The sequence below is a fragment of the Channa argus genome, chromosome 10, assembly GCF_033026475.1.
Source record: "Channa argus isolate prfri chromosome 10, Channa argus male v1.0, whole genome shotgun sequence".
NCBI lineage: Eukaryota > Metazoa > Chordata > Actinopteri > Anabantiformes > Channidae > Channa > Channa argus.
In genome coordinates, this window is record NC_090206.1 from 19,518,378 (window position 1) to 19,537,286 (window position 18,909).

Sequence of the window (18,909 nt, forward strand, 5' to 3'; positions counted from 1 at the left end):
AACGTCGCCGACCGGAGAGGGTCCAATTAAGCGGCTTTCTCACGTCGCAATGTGGCAACTTTCAGCTGAAAAGACGTTTTGATGCTGGAAAAATGACGGGGACATAACTTTTCATCGCTGGACCTATTCGCCGAGTTTCCCTGTCAGTAAATTAATGTCCCCGAAAAGTCTTTAACCCGGACTGACGCACTCGGCGGTCGGGACCCGAAGCCCACAGGACGCAGGGAGCCGCGAACCCGAGCAGGGAGCCGGGATGGTGCGTCTGCTCAGCTGCCTGCTGCTCGGATATCTGACCTGGAATCTGCGGATATCGGACGCACAGGGGGAGTACTGCCACGGCTGGTTGGACGTTAATGGGAATTACCATGAGGGCTTCCAGTGTCCGGAGGACTTTGACACCACGGATGCCACAGTTTGCTGCGGCTCCTGCTCGCTGCGCTACTGCTGCGCGGCCGCGGACGCACGGCTGGACCAGGGCAGCTGCACCAACGACAGGGAGGTGGACAACACCGAGTTTGCTGCGCGTAGGTTTAGTTCTTCTGAGCTTTGTTCTGGTTCATAGTCTTATTTAAGATTCCTTCTCAAAACTACTCTTAAGGAACCTTGAGGGCATAATTCCAGCTAAAGTTCAAAGAAATAGACGAATTAGTTCACAGGGTGAGAAAAACACTAAATTCTTTAATTATTATAATGCAGTCGGATTTGTGTTGTCTTTTATTGGACTAAACTTTAGAAAAGTTGCCTTTGACAGAGACGTTAGAGGTCAGTTGGAGAAAGCACTTCAACACTTAGGGACAGTGTCTCCATCCATCAGAGCGGTCCAATGAAATGTCTAAAGCAAAGACAAATGTGAAACATAAAGATTTAGTGCAACAGCTTCTCTTAACAGCTGTTTAAATGTGCCAACAAAACACGTTAAAGGCCTTTTATCAATGTGTTAAACTGTAAAACCTTAGAATCTGATGGTCTCTTTTGAAAATTAGTATTTCTTGTGTGTCAGCTTTACACCACCGGCAGTTTGCTTTCATCTGATGTCATATTTCCAAACTTTAATCGACCACAGTGTAAAGTTCTTGGCACCTGCTTTTATCTCAGCTCATTTGACCTCAACTCATTGCAGAAACATAAAGATGAAAACTAGAGAAGCCCGTTACTCCCCAAAACTAATAAATAAAAAAAAAAAAAAAACAGTAGAAAAACTAAACCTAGATTACATCACAATGCATAAAGATTTCCTTGCACAACCACAGTTTTATAATGCTGCCAAATATAAAGCACATTCACTAGTTTGCCAACCAAAGTAATCACAACATCATCAGACAGCAGCTCCTTCTCCACGGCTTCTTTAAACATTTAACATGCAAAGTGTTACACAATAAGTCACTATAACCCCGAGGATTTATCAGTTTTCTTTAAATTTCCTGAGCGGATAAGCTGTGAGGCTTTGCCTGCGTGGCCTGTGTGCACACAATTTCCTAATTTGTTCCTGTAAAAATAAATAGACATTTGTTAATTTCCTCCCTCCTAAAGCGACTGGTGCGGTGTAACATGAGCTGTTTGTGTTTGCAGCTGGAATGTGTCGCACTTCACTTTTGTTCACGATACATTGAAGGATTAATAGACTTTACAAAATGTTTGCTATCACAATTTTAGCCAGCAAATAGCAGAATATGAAGAAGTTTTCAGTCACCAACAAGTTGACGCTTAACATCTCCTGCTCCAGTATTATGTGAATATTAAGTGGCATTTGCCATACAATAATGTAGCTATAAGCAGATATGTCTTTATTAAAGTATTTGTCCACAGTTACAACTCCACGTTTAACACAAATGTACAATAATTAAAAGTTATAGCTGGCAAAGCCTGTACTTTAATAAACAGATGTCTATATCTGGATCCAAATATGTCAGTGTTATAAAATGTTTATGTAGAGCCTGTAAATGCTAAACACAATCAAATGTGTTCTCTTTGTTTCCAGAGAGACAAAACTAGAAAAACCTTACATACATTATGAGCTGTCACCTCACTGTTGATACCTGTGTGTCCTCCGCCCTCAGAGCCCGTCTATGTGCCTTTCCTGATGGTGGGAAGCATCTTCATTGCCTTCGTTGTGGTCGGCTCTCTGGTCGCCGTCTACTGCTGCACCTGCCTGCGGCCCAAGCAGCCCACCCAGCAGCCTATTCGCCTCTCCCTGCGCAGCTGCCAAGGTGAGACCATCCCTATGATCTTCACTACCGCTCCCCCCAGCCTCCGCGCCCCGTCGCGGCAGTCGAGCACAGCCACCACTAGCTCAAGCTCGGCCGGAGGCAGCAGCTCCGTGCGGAGGTTTTCTCTCGGAGGCCAGGGACAGCAGCAGCACAGCTGCTTAGTGTCTGCAACCGTGTCCTCATCTGCCTCCACCCCCACCCAGGCCCCTCAGCCTCTGCCTCCACCTCCACCTCCACCCTACACATCCCCACCCATGTCAGGAGGTATGCAACACCCGTTGCCTTCCACCCACACCCAGCTGCAGCTCCACTCGCCCTCCATTCCCTCTCACCCCGCGCAGAGCACCGGGTTTCTCCTGCCGCAGCAATACTTCTTCCCCCTGCAGCCCGAAGTCTTCACGGCAGCCAAGGGCTTCGCTGACTTCGGACAGAGCTGACAGGCCACATCAGAGGGAACAGACCGTAAAGGACAAATACTCTGTGACCTGGTTGATGCTGTCTGGGTGTAAAGCCCAGGCTGAACAGACAGAAAGCAACAGGGGGATGAGGACTGAAAAGGCTGATAAAGCTGTGTAGTTGAGAAATGAAACTTGAGACGTTTCCCCCATTTGCAGCAAAGCGCACATCAGTTCAACAGATCTGTGAGAGGCAGCAGCAGTTCTGAATCTTGTGCACTTTTATACAGTAAACACAACTCTGTGGCATACATTTTATTCTATTTTAATGTTTAATGTTTTTTTTGTATATTTTTAAATGGCAGTTTACAATAGACTTCTATAAGAATCTGAAACACTGTACACGGACGGCCCCAACATGGACTCACTCAGAGCATTGTTACATTATTAGAAATACAGATGTTTGAAACCAAGAACATTTTATTTTTAGACAATCGCAAGGACCTCTGAACGAGGAGAGGACCTGACACTCAAAGGACATTTTATTTTGAAGGTAATGTGGACCTTCCATAAGATGTTGTACAGGCTTTATACCCAGAACAGGGTTGTCGGATGTTTCCCTAAGTTACAGCCAATAAAATCTTGCCTTGCGGTGCCACCTATGCACTGAAAAATGTCAAACGTCTGCTAAATGACATTTAAACAGAGTAGAAAAGAAACCTCGTCTTTGCTCACACAGCAAGAAAACACAAGCGGTCGTGCCTGCACAGCAGCTCCCTACCTGCCGCTCATTCAAGCGCCAGACTTCACAGCAGGAATGCAACGCAGAGATCAGTCATTGTCAGTGTTCAATGAGCATGGCCACAGTGTTAAAAACAACTCGCCCCAGAAGTAGAGGTTTAGGTTGCACCAACAGGTATGGCAAAGTCTCGACAAAGACTTTTCTGTCCTCTGGTCATCTGACTGTGAAATAGCCTTGGCAATCAGTGTCTCATGAAACCTGCAAATTGTTCAGTGTGAAGATCTGCTACAGTCAGGATTCCTTTAAGCCTGGCTACTATCCTTTAACTCCCATCAGAAAATGCACCACAAGTGATCATTAGCTACGGTTTCGGGGATGTTACTTTCTCAGGTCGTGTTTATACTTGCAGTATCGCATTCCACTCTGCTTATAAAAGAAGAACACAAGTTGTTAACAACCTTTCATGACATTTACCAAATCTTTTGGATATGTCTCATCTTTCAAGTCGTGCCAGGACTTGGAAGGGTTTACATTTTTTCCCAGCTTTTCCATGAGGATGGAAATTCGTTTGTCAGTATTTCCTCACACTGAAGCTGGAATTTTTTTGTCGTATGGGTTTTAATTAAAGTTAATATTTTTTGATATCTATATTTTAGAGGTCAGGTTCAAAGTTGTTCCAGTGTGTCTTGAAACAGTTGTCAGGTGCCTGCATTAACACTGAAACACGGTTTACCTGCTGCATCATTCTTGATGTTAACACTGGCCTTAAAGAGATCTTCCATGCAAGGCTTCCAATGTAAGTGATGGGGACCAAAACCCACCGTCCTCACTCTGTAAAAAAGTGTTTTAATATGTTTGTTTGAAGATATCATGATTCAGCCTTCCAAATTAGTCACATAAAATCAATATTGTACGTTGCAGTGTTTTTGGTACAAAATTCCTTTATTTTGTTACTATTCTTCCAGTGCAGTTTGCCAGGGAGACACCGTCCACCATGGAGAGACCTACATTTATAATAAAAACACTAGTTAATTAAGTAGATATGCTCCAAAGTTAAAGCCTCGTGTTAACTTAAGAGGCATGTTTGAACACAATTTGGCACCCATCACTTGCATTGTAGGGGTTCTGAGAAAACAGGAGGTTACAGTATGACCTCCTTCAGTCTGTCTGTCAGCATTTGACTGTTTTAAAAACACTTGATAAATCGCAAACGATTTCGTCAAACTAAGAAAACTCATTCTTGACTTGGAATATTGGTCTTGTATTTGAATTACTGTGGTAATGACATCCACAACACATTAAAGTTACATTCCTTAAAATTCTAATGAAGTTAGTCCGCGTCTTTGGTAATACTCATACAAATGAGCTCTTTCTATAGTAGTTCTCATGGTTGTTTTGGGGTCACTCAGTCCCTTGCTGGATAAATTAAGTATTAATGATCAAAATAGCTGTGAATACAATATTTAGTAATTAAAAGTTACTGAACATTTAAATAAAGCCTAGCTGGTTCCCCTTTATTTAAGCTGTGTGCTTAAAGTCTGCCTATAAACAGTGAAGCCTGACTAAACCATCACAAAAGGGCTAGATTGAAACGGTTTGTTTGACCTGTGTGAAGTCTGATGAGGATGATGTTTGTTTCTGCCTTTTCCTTGTCAACACACAGTCACAACATGTCACAGTGATGACAAATCTGCAAATACACAGAAGAATTAGCATTTGCATAATTTCTCCAAGACTGTAAAGTTTATTTCAGTAATCCTTCATGGCAGTAAAAGACAACATTTAATAAGTTTGCAGTCCCAACATGCAGAACAATCATTGAACAAAATGACGAATATAAATTAATATTGAAAAGAAAAGTTATTAAAGGTGCATTTTTCTCTTGGGTCAAAGTAGTACAGTTAACACTTCAGAGAACAGTTGGTGTTATCCATTCATGCAGCCCACAACTTTCACAGATAACAATGTGTGTTAAGTTTTCAGAAAAACGAAAGCATCAGTTCAAGCCTTCCACGACTACGACATCCACATTCAGCAGTTTGGAAATTTTTGACGTGACGACCAATTAACTTTTAACACTGAAGACCAGCAGGGAAAAATAATTATAATCTTCAAGTAAAGCAGTGGTACAGTGCATGAATAAAACAAGTTAACAACATGTACACTCAAGAGAAATCATTTATCGAAACCAAATAATACCAGATATCTACTACTGGAAAGGTACATTGAGTGCATTGTGCAACAATTCCTGTCGAAGCGAGCTGAGCATCAAAAACTCCCCCAGTGAAAGTTTGACTACAAATGCACACGCATGTCATACCATATGCTAACACTCACACTTTCCCATACGGGCCATGCATCAGCACATTGTAGTACACCATAGCTATACCAGGGGTCGTGCAGACAAACAACTGGAACAAGCGTCTTCACACACTCTCACGACCACAGAAACACACCAGGACGACTGAACTCCTGAGCTCACACAGAGGACACAGACATGCAATGCATACACTGAATTATCCACAAGACACACACACACACACACAAACACACACACACAAACACACATACACACTCACACAGCACATGCACATGCAAGCAATGCACACACACGCACACACACACACCTGATCTCCCATAGGGAGAAGAAGGCAATCACACAGACATTAAGTATTCAGTAATAAATAAATCAAGCTGTAACAACATTAATATTATTAAGAACATGACATTTAAGAACGCTTAGCTTCCTCTTTCAATCTATTCTATCCCGCCAGTTCATCAGAGGATGAAAAACAAAAAGACAAGTCATTACAAAGCCTGTCGATGCAAAATTCATACATCTCAAATATAAAAATACAAATCCACAAAATAACTATAGAGACTAAGTAGATTTCATACTGTCGTGGAGTTTTTCCTAGCTAATATTTCTCTCTCCCTTAAGCTAATGGCACTTAATGTTTGAAGCATAAAATCTCCATTTAAAAGGAAACTATCACCACCTTAAGATTCAACATGACCATCAGAGAGCCTCCGGTTTGCCTCTACAGGAACAAATGTTCATTTTTACATGTGCCACAAGGCACTCTGTAGTTTGAACATTATACAAGTGGAATACTGTGGTGTGGGAGACAGTGATTTTATCTGCAGTAGGTGTGTGTGGAGCACTGGTGTGTATCTGTAACTGGTGTGTCTATCTATCATTTTCTTTTAAGAGGGAAAAGTTTTACATAGGCACCGTTGTGATCGAGAAAGAAGTGATGTATGGAATGCAAGTATTAGTCAAGAGCAATGCTTATGCTGTAAAAACACTGGAAACAGGACTACTGTGTGTACTTAATAAGAAATAAGATAAAAATAAACAAAACCAGGCACAAGATTTACATACTTCAAACATGCAACTACAAAAAACAGTATTTTAAAATAAAACAGATGAAGGCATGAGCAAATGTAAGGCTTTTCACAATAGATGCTTCTTTATGTGCAAAACTTAAAATATTCCAAAGTTTTGCTCTGAAGCGGTCCATGTGGTGCTGGAATACACTCAGGATTGTAATTACATTTGGTTTAATGTTTTCCAAATTCACTAGTACGTGGAAGATTGTATATTCAGCTGCTCTTTGGCAATGCTTCGCAACAATTTGAGATCCTCTAAAACTAATCCTTGTCCAGTGTTTTATCTTTTTTAACAACAGTGTTAAGGAGTTTGATTTGAATTTAATACAATGACGTTTGGCTCAGTGCGAATACTGTCCTTCCCTAAATAAACAGATTGGAGACAGTCACTCCGACAAACAGTGAAGAACTTCAGACCACAGATCGCTAAGAAAGCACAGTGCTCATCATGTCTGCTTGACACATAACTACAGCTGATAGTAAACACATTTCATTCCTTGAAACCCCTCACCCCCCTTACAAATGTCACTTTCCTCTCGTCCAAATTCACATGAAAAATCCCCCTCAGCGCTGCAGGCAAAGCGCTTCAAATATCGCCTTCAGAAACGGTTGCTGTGGCCCCCGAATTGGCTGGCTGGCCGCTCACCACTCGTCGGTCCTCGGTTTGGTGGTGTCGTATGCTCTGATAACCTCTGACTGAGAGACCACTCCATTTTCATCTTGAGAGAAGGCGTAGCCATCTGAAAACAGGTCGGTAAGTTATTAACAGTGATAATGAATGTAATTAAAACTACGTAAAACATAATGTAAATAATAATAAATAAACACAAATAAAATCAACAGTTCAACATTTGGGAAATGTTTACTTGCTTTCTCGCCAAGAGTTACATGAGAAGATTGATACTACCGTCATGTCTGTATTGGTGAGAGACTGCAGCCAGCAGCTAGTTGGCTTAGTTTAGCATAAAGACCAGTGTGGGAGCAGCAAGCCCAGCTCTGTCTAAACATCCCAAACCCAACAGAATCTCTTAGAGGTGAGTCACAGATGTAACCTCTCATTAATACTAAAACTGCTGTTTTTACAAGTTTCTGATAAGTTAGATAAGGTTTAATGTGTTAACTAGTGGATGTAAGAAAATTCTGTCCAGTGCACAGAAAAAAAAAAAGCAGAGACACTGACAGGACGTCACCCACTACCATCAATGTTTGGCTTAGAAATCAGTATTTGTTTTTATTTCACAGTGTAAAGAATTCGATTCCTTTCATTTCCCTGGACACTTATTTCAGTGATTTAACTGTTATTTTAAATAATTTTTGAATGATTGCTAATAAAAGTATACCCAGAACACCCACTGAGTGGTAATACATGATAGACACCAACTTGGACTAGACTGTAATTTCATATTTAGCGCAAAGACAGAGTGATATCAATCTTCTAATGTAACACAAGGAAAAATGAAATAAACTTTGTTCCCAATGTTAATCTATTCCTTTAAAATAAATTATGATGAAATAATACACAAAGGCAAGTTAATCTAAACTGAACCAACTTCCCTACAGGGTTCCTTTCTGACCTTTGACCCCTGACTCACCTTCAGGTGTCAAACGACTCTGTCAGTACCTGGAGGCCAGCAGGCAAGTTCAAAGGACCCCGCTGAGACGGGTGCATTGTGGGGGAATAACAGCGCAACATTTGATCATTTCATCGTTACCTCGTTCTATTGAACTCAACTCAGGACACGAGGCATTCGAGAAGAAGGACAAGGAGGGGAAAGGACAGGGAAGAGGACTGCCTACAAGGGAGCTACAGGGGGCCAGAATTATAAATGGGGTGAGGTTTGAATAATACATTTAAAAAGGTATCACACAACAATGGTCTCATCCCCACCTATGAGACAAACAAAAAACAAACTGATCAGACAAAAGACAAAAGGGAATGTAAAAAGCACAGAAAACAAAAACAAACCCATGCTTATTGATGCTACAGAAGGTTTGAAATTTGACACCTGAGTTTCGCTGCCGATGCAATTTTGGATGCCTTTCCATAGATTTACCTATTTAAATAGCAGCTGCACTGGTTTGCAATAAAAATTGTGGCCACAGTTACTGACCAAGAATGTACTCCAAGTAAAATCTACAGAGACACTTTTGCAGATGTATCTCTGACCTGTTAGATAAGTTGAGCTTTGTATACAGTAGCGGAGCTGATATAATCTGTAGGGCATTCAGAGATTTTTCTATTTTTTATTTTTGTGGAGTGTCTACTCATACATCTTTCTTTTTTTATTATGTATTTAAGAATGTATTGGATAAACATTCTCCTGATAAAAAGTTATCTTATATAGAATTCTTGCACTGCCATGTGACCTGCTTTGTCTTTTAACGCTTAAGGCTCCACGATCACGCCGATGGGACCAAGTCACATGATTGGTTCAATGGTAAACATCTTTTGATGCGGTACATGATGGCAAAATAAATAAATAATAATAAAAAACTCCCTGTTTCTTAAGCACAGCTACATTATATAAGATACTATATGCAGTGTATCTAACAGTGTTACAGACCTGTCTCCTTCCTCAAAGCATCATTCAGAAAGATATGCTAGTGTTTTATGTGCTGGACAAAAAGCCAAAAGATTAAAAAAAAACAAAAACAACACAACAACAAAAACTCCATCACTGGCAACACAAGATCTCGCAATGACTTCCATTTCCAGACCGCTGCTCAAATAACTGAACTACCAGTTCATACAGGCAGTTTGTTGTAGTTATAGCCAGTCAGATTAGGACACAGGGAACTGTGGCGCTGTTTGTAGACACAATTACTGATATGTGTTCCTTGCATCAGCCAGGAAAGGATAAGCTATTCTGTAGGCAAAGTATGTGTCAGTAGATAGTATGACATGCAGTCTGTTCCCCTGATCAGGGAACATTTCAGATAAATCTAATGTGGATACACTCATGTCCAGATTTAAAAAGAAAGGAACTAAAATAGAAGTTAGAGAATAAAAAAAAAAAAAATTGTCTAACTTACGTAGGAGGTTCTGCTGCATGGAGTCAGACCGGTACAAACTGACTGTGCTCTTCTTGAAGACATTCTTCAGAAGCTGGGCCCTCTCTGTCAAACTGTACATACACACAAAAACACACACAGAAACTATTAGCAGCATGCTGAGCACCACAGGCAGATTTAATGACTCTGCCATCCACCAATCCCAGGGTTGTTGGTTTGATCCCAGGCTCCTCCTGTCACACGTCAAAATGTCCTTGAGCAAAGACACTAGACCCAATTTAGTTGCTCCCGGTGAGTGTGGGCCAGCTGCATAGCAGCTCCCCCAATGGTGTGTGATTGTGAGGGCAAATAGGTGAATGAGAAGCATTGTAAAGCCAATTAGGTACCAGCAGGTAGAAAAGCGCTATATAAGTACAGACCATTTCTCAAGGCTCTGTCTCCACTTTACCTGCTAGTACAAATGTCATGCAGGGAGACAAAACTCTGGAGACGGAGAAGGAACAAAGTATGCATGTGTAAATGTCATATTTTAAAGTATATGTTGGCTAAAATGCATTTACGTACAAATTACATCAGTGATCTCTGCATATATACATGTTTTTACGTGAAACAATTTCCTACAAGCTCAAATGCTAAATCATTCAGGTGACTGTGTGTATGCATTTGTGCTAGTTTGTTTCTTTGTGTTTGTGTGTGTGCGTGAGGTTTGTAGCCTGCTGGGTCTGGGATAGCTGCCAGGCAGAAGGATTACTTTCGGCCAGCAGGAGCTCTCACACTGCCTGCTGCAGGCCTCAGACCCCAGAGAGCAGCACAGACCTGCTTCAGCCAATACGTTTTTATAATGTATGGCTTTAATATAGGAGAACTATTGCTCTAAAATGAGATGTTCACTATTTGGGTGGAAAAAAGATATCTACTGTTATGACATGATTACTAACATTATAGTCAAACTCCAGCAATTTAGCAGCAATTTTAAGATTTCTCTCCTCCACATATGAAAATTGTTCGCAGAGGAAATGTGAGTATTTCTGAAATGTTGAGTGAATTGAGGGTCTGAGATGATGATCTTCCTGCAAATTGATCCTAAGAATTTAGAAAAAAAGCCTTATATTTTACAAGCCAAAAGAATAACAGCCAAAGCATCAACTCTGTTGCCCTGAATGTGGGATGTTGAACACAGTCGGACAATATAAATGTACCATTTTTGTATGCTGTTCATAACTCAGCAGCACACGCCTTGTGTATCTCCAGTATCCACTGTGACAAAAGTTGCAAATCAATGACTTTTAATAATTTGATGAATTGACCAAAAACAGGCGTGGCTGCCTATTGATCTTATTTCTAAATGGTTTCTCAAATCTTGTTAAAATAGTTCCAATATATACCATAATATATTACTTAAATTATATATTCTGTGACCGCAGATACTATTAATATCACTACTTACTGTGGAATTTAAGCAATTTGCTTTGTAATGTATTGTGGAAAATTACATGATCTGCAACCAAACCAGGAACAGAGAAATGGAGGCAACTGGAAAAGTAGAATTCTGGGAATAAAAACTATTGTGACTGCACTTTGAATGTAACTACAAAAGAAACAAAAAACACAAAACTGATATTTAAAAAAAATGTAATTTGAATTAAAGTTTAAAACTATTAAAATACCTTTTGTGTTTGTTGCATTTCAAGATAAAACTTACAGTTGACTAGTTTACTTTATAAAACAAAAGTTGTGGAGTAAAGACAGCAGTGATGAATGGATGTGTAACCGTACCTCTTTCCATGCACCACTGCTCCAGGGTCTTTGGATAAAGCCTCGAGTTCCTGCACCTCATCCACCAGGGTCTTGAAGCACACCTTTTTCACCCTGTAAATTAAACAATATTTTAACAAATCATGCAACAGATGCTTTACATGACTATTTTAAACTACTTCACATACATCAGGAAATAAAACTTATAGCTTTGGAAATTGCCCCTGACACTGTGAATCGACTGTGGGCTGATGTCGAACAGATACAGAACCGAAACAAACATTTCCCATTGACTATTCACAGAGTGGAAACGCTGTACTTCCGAACAAAAACTCAACTAGGAATTTCTTAAGGAGATAGGGAAGACTCTGGAGGAATTTCCAGTATTGGATGTGAACTGAAGTGATGATGAGTGAAGAGAGGAGAGAAGACTCACACTTTGTAGGTCACGTCAAAAATCAGCGAGGTGATCGGGATGAAGAACAGGCCCATCCAGAAAACCCCTGAACTGAACATCATGTTTGCCTGTCACACACACACACACACACACAGACACAGAGGTCATTGTGGACCATGCAGAGTTCAACTACTAAGCAGATAAAAAGAAGAGCTCTTTAAAAGATAAAACACCTGATAAAGATAACCATATCATCCTCTGCAGTGCCACTTAATAAAAAGCATACATGCCAAAAAGCCAACCAAATAACCTACTCATTGTGCATTAATCCTGTGTGACAAAATGATGCCGTGTTGTTGTTTGCATCCTTTTCACCTCTCTACCCTTCAGGGTGGAGGAAGTACCTGTGGAGCACTTGGACAGTGGGCTCTCATTCACAGGGAAACAACTCAACTGTGTGCTGTGTTGAGAGCTTCTGTCAATGCATCACAGAAGACATACGAGCATGATCTGTTTAAATGATACGTTCAAGACGACAACAAATCAATCAGTAAAACGTTTATGCTGGAGTTTAAGCTTAACATGGTTCACTTTCACTCTTTTTTGAAAATATTCAGATTGAGTGAGCAGCTGAAATGGTTCTAAAAACCAAAAACCTTTTTGCTTTTAGAAGGTTTGTAGGATTTATAGATAAAAAAAAACCTGGAGCTTAATCCCCTACCAACTTCACTTCTCATTGGTTGACCAAACGGATTTCCAACGTTAAGTAACAAATGTTCACTTTGCGGATATGAACAAAATAAATGTACAAATGAGAAAGTCCTGATCCTCACTCTTATCATTCACCATGTGAATGATAAATGAGTAAATACAAATCACAAAGCCTCGGTCATGTCAGGAAGTAGTTTTGGGTGTAAGGTGGGTCAAGGAGACAGCTGACTGTCCTAGTGGGGTCAAAACCTTTCAGCCTTCTGTGTGAAGATGTTTATTTTGGCCCCTTGCTCTGAAAACATCTGTCATTTAATGTCAAAGGGCTAAACTCACGCTCCTTGCATTGTAATGTGCCACTTGTTTCAACTGCTGGAGCCCTTAGTGTCTTTCCTGTAATGTGACACAGGCTGGAGCCCTTTTTCAGGGTGCACGCACACAAACGCACACACACAGATCAGTGTCAAAACCATCAAAATGCTCAAGTTAGCTTAAATAAGTTAATCTGTTTGCCATTACCTGCAAATTGACTTTGATGTCAGACAAAACATTGGGGGCAGAGGAAATCTCAAATGACAGGAAATCAAAAATGGCTTTTTCCTACACTTTAAGATGGGACATGAATGAATGAAGCTTTTCTGGATCTCCCGGACGCTGAAAATGTATGCAATGAAGGAAAATTGCATTGAAGCATTCAAAATTTTCATGTCAATTTTGAAATTATGCAGCCCTGGTGGAAACATGCAAGTCACTTTAATTATTTTCATTTTAATGGGAGCATTTAAGCTGTCTTGAGAGTCTTTTGAAAACAAACCAATGATTCACAGCATGTTACTAAAAAGACATTGAAAAATAAACATTCTCAAGTTCAATCTAAGAACAATATTTATGCATCTTCATACATGAGCCAAAAATGATGTATATGAAAGACTTTTACTTCAAATCTCTTGTATAATACTGGTAATGACATTTGACGTAATAACACATAATAATATTAGGCAAAACCGTCAAAATGCTAAATATAACGGACAAGAAGAAAGTAGAAAGAACTAAAAAATTACAATCATTGTTACAGTTCAATTTTAACATGAACGTCTCGAAATCCAAACAAGTTTGACCATTTACAATCAATAAATGTTTGTCTTCAGGCATCTGGACAGACTCCCTGACTATGAGCGGGGGCCAGCGTTAGTGGATGCTAGTGCTGTCTCATACCAAGGGGCCCCTGGGAGCTGAACAGGGTGAGAGAGGTCTGGGGTAGTGAGGCTGTACAAACTAATAAACTAGTCTGGCTGGACAGACAGTAGTGTCCGCTGGCATGGATGGGTGTGTTTTGACAGGCCACTGACCCCCCTTATGGCTACACACTCAAAGATATACAGACTAAACCAAACAGACAGAATCTATCATATGTGCACATGTGCACACACAAAAAATACCAGACTGAACATTGCTGTATGTTTTCTGTTCCTTTCCAAATGACAAATTGTAAAAAGCTGGTGATGCTTGGTGCTCAAAGGGTTAAGTGGGTTTCTGGTTACCACATGTTTTATACTGTATAATACCTAGTCAAATTCTGGCCATATAATTCCGCTTTCTCACCATTCCTGTTCTACACTTTGTAACAGATGGACAAAATGCAAAAATAAAACAAAACCATATTTAGAAAAGAACAGAAAAGTGAGAATCTAACTGGCTCAACGATTAAACTGTTGGATTAATGTGTGTGGAGAACAAGATCAAGCTTCGTTGTATCTGTGGAGAACTGGAAAAATAAAAATCATACACATTCAGTCAATAAAAAAAGATTTTAAAAATGTAGAACATCAAAGAAATGGCTTTATTGAAAGATATAAGAAAATGTCAATGCCTCATTTTCTAGGAAAACTTGATCAGGAGAATCTGGCACCTGGTTGATTATCTCTAGGTAAACCTATTGTCTTAGCATATTGAATTCTGTTAATGTCAGGCCTTTTAATGGTAAATGCGAGACCACTGAGGACATCCACTACTTCACTATTACAATATGATCTAGATTTAAAAAAACAACACAACGCTACATAAAATGCTACCAGCTGTACAACATCCCAGAGATGCTAACAATGCAAAGCTCATTTGTGAATTAATTTATTATCGATTAGGCTTAGAGGATAAGCATTACATTAAAAGCGGAGTCTTTTTCAAAACTTGCATCGATTTGTGTTGATTCTCCTTCTGATTCTAAACAGCTGGTTTAACCAGACAACACTGCACAGCTTCATGGAAAAAATGGAAATTGAAAATAAAACTACTGGATCTAAACAGGGCTTTATTCCTGAAAAACCTCTCTTCTGAATATAAAAAAAAAAAGCTTTGGTACGGCTAAATAGGTGGCAAAAACATCACATTGTAACTAGATAAATAAATATGGAAGACCAGAAAAGACCACACTAAGCCAAAAATAAAGAGCATGAAAAGCAACAATGACTAAATCAAACAAACAGACTTGTTTGGATAAAGCAAATCCAAAAATTCAGCAAAGACAAATTGGCCCATAACCACTTCAATGTTGAAAACGACGCCGTCTGTGTGTAGTGTAAAACATCCACTAAGAAAACAGAGGGAAAAAAAACTTTTAACATAAACACTGTAACTGCCTCAACTTCCAGCAACATGTGATTTACAGCAGATTGAAATGGTTCCACTCACCAATACCGTACATCGAAGTCAGTTCTTACAGTAATCATGTGTTGTGGTGTATTTCTAAACATTAGCCCAGAGACCTACAGTTCAGAAAATCTCTTATACTTGAAACACACCTTGAAAAGGGGACCATAAAGATGGCAAAATACCACAAAGGGCAAATGTAATGAACAGAGGTAATTAGATCAAAAAGTGTAAAAATAAGACTAAATAAATAGATTTCTGGCCACTATTATATATCCAAGGCTGCAAACTTGAATTTGACAGGAAATCAAAAATGGCTTTTTCCTAAAAATATATAGATACATTCACATAATTCAGTGATCATACAGCACTCAAATAAAAACACACATGTAGGTGTTCTGGTCAACAATTATTAGCACTAACAGACCTTAGAGCTTTTTTTCTGATGGGAAAGTTTAAAAAGGTTTTGTTGTTCGTTTCTGAAGTTTTTAGAATCATTATTTTATTTTAAGACTACATTCGTAGAAAATATGTATTACTGGTGGGATTTTTGACTCCAATCTGTGTTGCATGTTGGAACAATGCACCGCCGGTTTAAAAATTAACATGCCTTCAGCTTGTTGCAAAAAACAATAATGATTTGAATGAGAACTAAATATTTCATCATGTTCTCTGTGATAAATTACTTGCTGGAAAACCACAAACACATACACACAAAGACGAAACTTGTCCCAAATAATACCACTGAACACCAATGAGTCTTCTTGATGAGTAACTTCTTGTATTACTGCATGTGGCTATCAATTATTCAAGAATTTAGATAATACTAATATTATCATATGACCTCTTTGTTTTTACAAAGATGGCAGACTCAGACAGGTAATCTGTTCCACTGTGCTCAAGTACTGGTGGTCCCCTAATTATATCAGTTCAATGTGGTTGAGAAGATAGATGCAAGCAAAGCCTCCTGCACCGAACCACGTTTATTTAAAAGGACACTTTTTTTGAAAAAAGAAATTCCTGGTTTTCTTTTCTTTCTTTCTTTCTTCCTTCCTTTTTTATATAGGGACATTGCAAAATTAATCAACATTGATTCATTGAGGCTCCTCTGTTAGCCCGGAGGCAAATTTGCAACTGTTGTCACTTGGCTGGTGTTACGGAACAATTAAGCAAAGAAATCACATGATGTAAGAATCACACAAACAAGACAAGAAATTAAGCAGCTAAAAATCAACAAAGAGACAAAATTTTTAAACAAGCAGAACAAAAAATTGATACGAAGTGGACAGCTAACACACAAAAGAGGGGATGATCAACACAACTAGGGGACTTTTATTGTAAATCCTGTCTGGCTTTCCCTCACAGTTTTCTGAGATATAAATGTATGAAATTAAAATTGTTATTTTATTTTATTTATTTTAGTTATGTCAGGTGTGAGATATTTTGACTTGTTTGACATGTTTATTCAAGTAGAGACTTGAGTCTAAGATAACCTCTAAATATTGGACTGGTAAACACTTGTAAATTCTTACCTGCCACATAAACACAATACTGTCGAAAAAGATCTTGCACTTTTTGTGGAAATAAATAAATACATTTAAAAAACATGCATGCAGTTTTATTCCCATTCAGATGCAAGTGAGAATCTGCAAGCGATTTGTAACTTTCTGCAAAATACCTCAACTAAAGCTCAATTAAATAAATCCGCCTGTAAATATGAACCATTTTTTAAAACCCTGTAAATAAAAACTAAAAAATGTAATCAAATTCAGATGTAGAAAATAGTTTTCATTCCTGCACTGAATATTATCAGTATTTTACAGACAGACATAAATAGTCCAGAGTGTAGTCCTGGCACCCTACACATCAACAAAACTCTCGGTTAATTAATTAATTTCTGTGAAAAAGTTTCTTATCACTGAACTGGAACTGTAAAAGAATCTGATACTCAGTGTAAAAACCATTTGCTTATGATAAATACTGGAGTGAGGAAGACAGAGAGAATGGTGCTCCACCGCAGCCTGCAAAAGGATTGGAAAAATATCAGAGGTGTGTGTATGTGAAAAGTGACTAGAGAGAAGGGATAAACTGTATTGGAGACAGGTGTGTTGATAGCAGAGACAAGTCAGCAGACAGCAGGTCAGTGTGACAGAGTCTAGATGTGACACCTCCTGAGGTGACACTAAGCTGCTTAGTGTGACAGATCACACTGCTTCTACAGAATGATGTGACATTTTCTTTTGATATCTATATAGTATGTCAGACTTTCGTGAAGTAAAAACTGGATGAGATATTTGGTTTGGGATTGAGCCAGTTCGAGAGAACCTGAGAAAAGTAGCTGTTTTAGTGAGTTTTGTGGATGAATCCTGCACCTGTCTTGTCAATCGTCCAAAGAATATTTTGCCTGACATTGATGAATGCATTCACATGGATCCGAGCGCTGCTTAACGTCTCTTGTTAAAGGCAGTGAGCTGGGTATTGAGTGAGAGCAGACACAGGAGGAGAAGGGAGTTCTGGTGTCTGTTATTTTGTTGGCCCTCTGGCAGTTTTTCAAACAGCGCGGGAGAAGGAGGGATGAACAAAATGAGAACAACGAGGAGAAAGCTGATGCAACAAGTCAAAAATTAGTAAAAGAAAATAGATGGAAGGATAGGGAGCATAAAAATATTTTGAGATTCAGCTACACATTGGCTCCAGTGAAATACTCTATGTGGGGCTGCATCAGGGTTGACAATATTCCTCCTTTTCAGGGCCTAAAAGGTCTTGGAAGTGAAGAGTACGTCTCTGATGCCTTCTCAGGTTTCAGAGAGATGTGTCCCTGTTTGATGATATACCCGCATCCCTGAGTTGGGACAGGGGCATAGGATTACCAACTACCCACAGGACACCATTACAGACTTCAGTCGAGTGCTGCAGGGCATGGATGAAAGCACCAGGCTTAACAGACAAGAGGATAGAGTGAAGCTAATATACCCATCACCTGTGTGTGTGTGTGCGTGCGTGTGGTGAGTGAGCGAGTGTAAATCATTCAGCATTTCTGTGCATGTGGGGGGGTTAGTTATGTTATTGTGTCATGGACATACAAGTACCCAGTCGAGTCTGAGCTAATCAATCTGTCAGGCAAAAACACAACCTACTGTGTATAATTCAACATTGCAAACAAACAATATTGAGAGGAGCTACATTCTTCTGGGCTTTGTGAGTTTTGTGGGTTTTCTTTGCTAAATTTTGCATTTAAAAAGTTCTTTTTAATGAGTGGCTGATCAAGAGTACTCATCATGTAAAATCACATCATGTGATGTTTCTATCCAAAATTGCCACTGATTTCCAAAACCGCTGTAAATAACAATTCAAATGTAAAGTACATGGTCACAGTTTATATGTTTACCAAGAGCCCAGATTAGCATAGTTTACAACAGGAATCAGAAACATCTATACAGTTGTGTCCCAGTGTGGCATGCTTGATTGTCTTGCAATGAGTGCAAAGACAATGGAAAATATGTGACTTGTAAGACAACTTGGCATAATATTTGGTCTTTAATAACTTTAGGAGGGACTAATGTAACTAGTTTACATTAGGACTAGCGTAAACAACAGAGTAATGTGTTTGCCAAGAATCGTCGCAAACACAGCACTACTGTTAGCAGATCTTTT

At 39.3% G+C, this 18,909-nt stretch overlaps 2 protein-coding genes across 7 annotated transcripts in view; one reads left to right on the forward strand and one right to left on the reverse strand.

Moving 5' to 3' along the window:
- Positions 1 to 253: 253 nt before the first annotated feature.
- On the forward strand, positions 254 to 5,286 carry shisa3 (shisa family member 3). Its single transcript, XM_067518843.1, has 2 exons — positions 254 to 524; positions 2,058 to 5,286. Exons 1-2 carry the CDS (start codon positions 254 to 256, stop codon positions 2,642 to 2,644), a joined length of 858 nt encoding a protein of 285 aa, XP_067374944.1. The 3' UTR covers positions 2,645 to 5,286.
- atp8a1 (ATPase phospholipid transporting 8A1) overlaps positions 5,066 to 18,909 on the reverse strand; it is a 97,291-nt gene continuing 83,447 nt past the window's right edge. For 5 of the 6 annotated variants that reach the window (XM_067518835.1, XM_067518837.1, XM_067518833.1 and 2 more), the window contains 4 exons: positions 11,941 to 12,029; positions 11,526 to 11,618; positions 9,771 to 9,862; positions 5,066 to 7,477 (listed from right to left, as the gene is read on the reverse strand). In XM_067518835.1, coding sequence (XP_067374936.1) covers positions 7,380 to 7,477; positions 9,771 to 9,862; positions 11,526 to 11,618; positions 11,941 to 12,029 — 372 coding nt within the window. In that variant the 3' untranslated portion in view covers positions 5,066 to 7,379. Of the gene's footprint in view, positions 7,478 to 9,770; positions 9,863 to 11,525; positions 11,619 to 11,940; positions 12,030 to 12,071; positions 15,197 to 18,909 lie in introns of those variants that run through there. The other variant, XM_067518838.1, reaches the window with a different exon arrangement.

What these genes read in the sequence shown, in the direction of transcription:
- shisa3 (XM_067518843.1), top strand. Translation starts at nt 254, where the DNA reads ATGGTGCGTCTGCTCAGCTGCCTGCTGCTCGGATATCTGACCTGGAAT. An exon ending in CAACACCGAGTTTGCTGCGC is followed by an intron (nt 525 to 2,057) that starts GTAGGTTTAGTT and finishes CTCCGCCCTCAG; the next exon opens with AGCCCGTCTATGTGCCTTTC.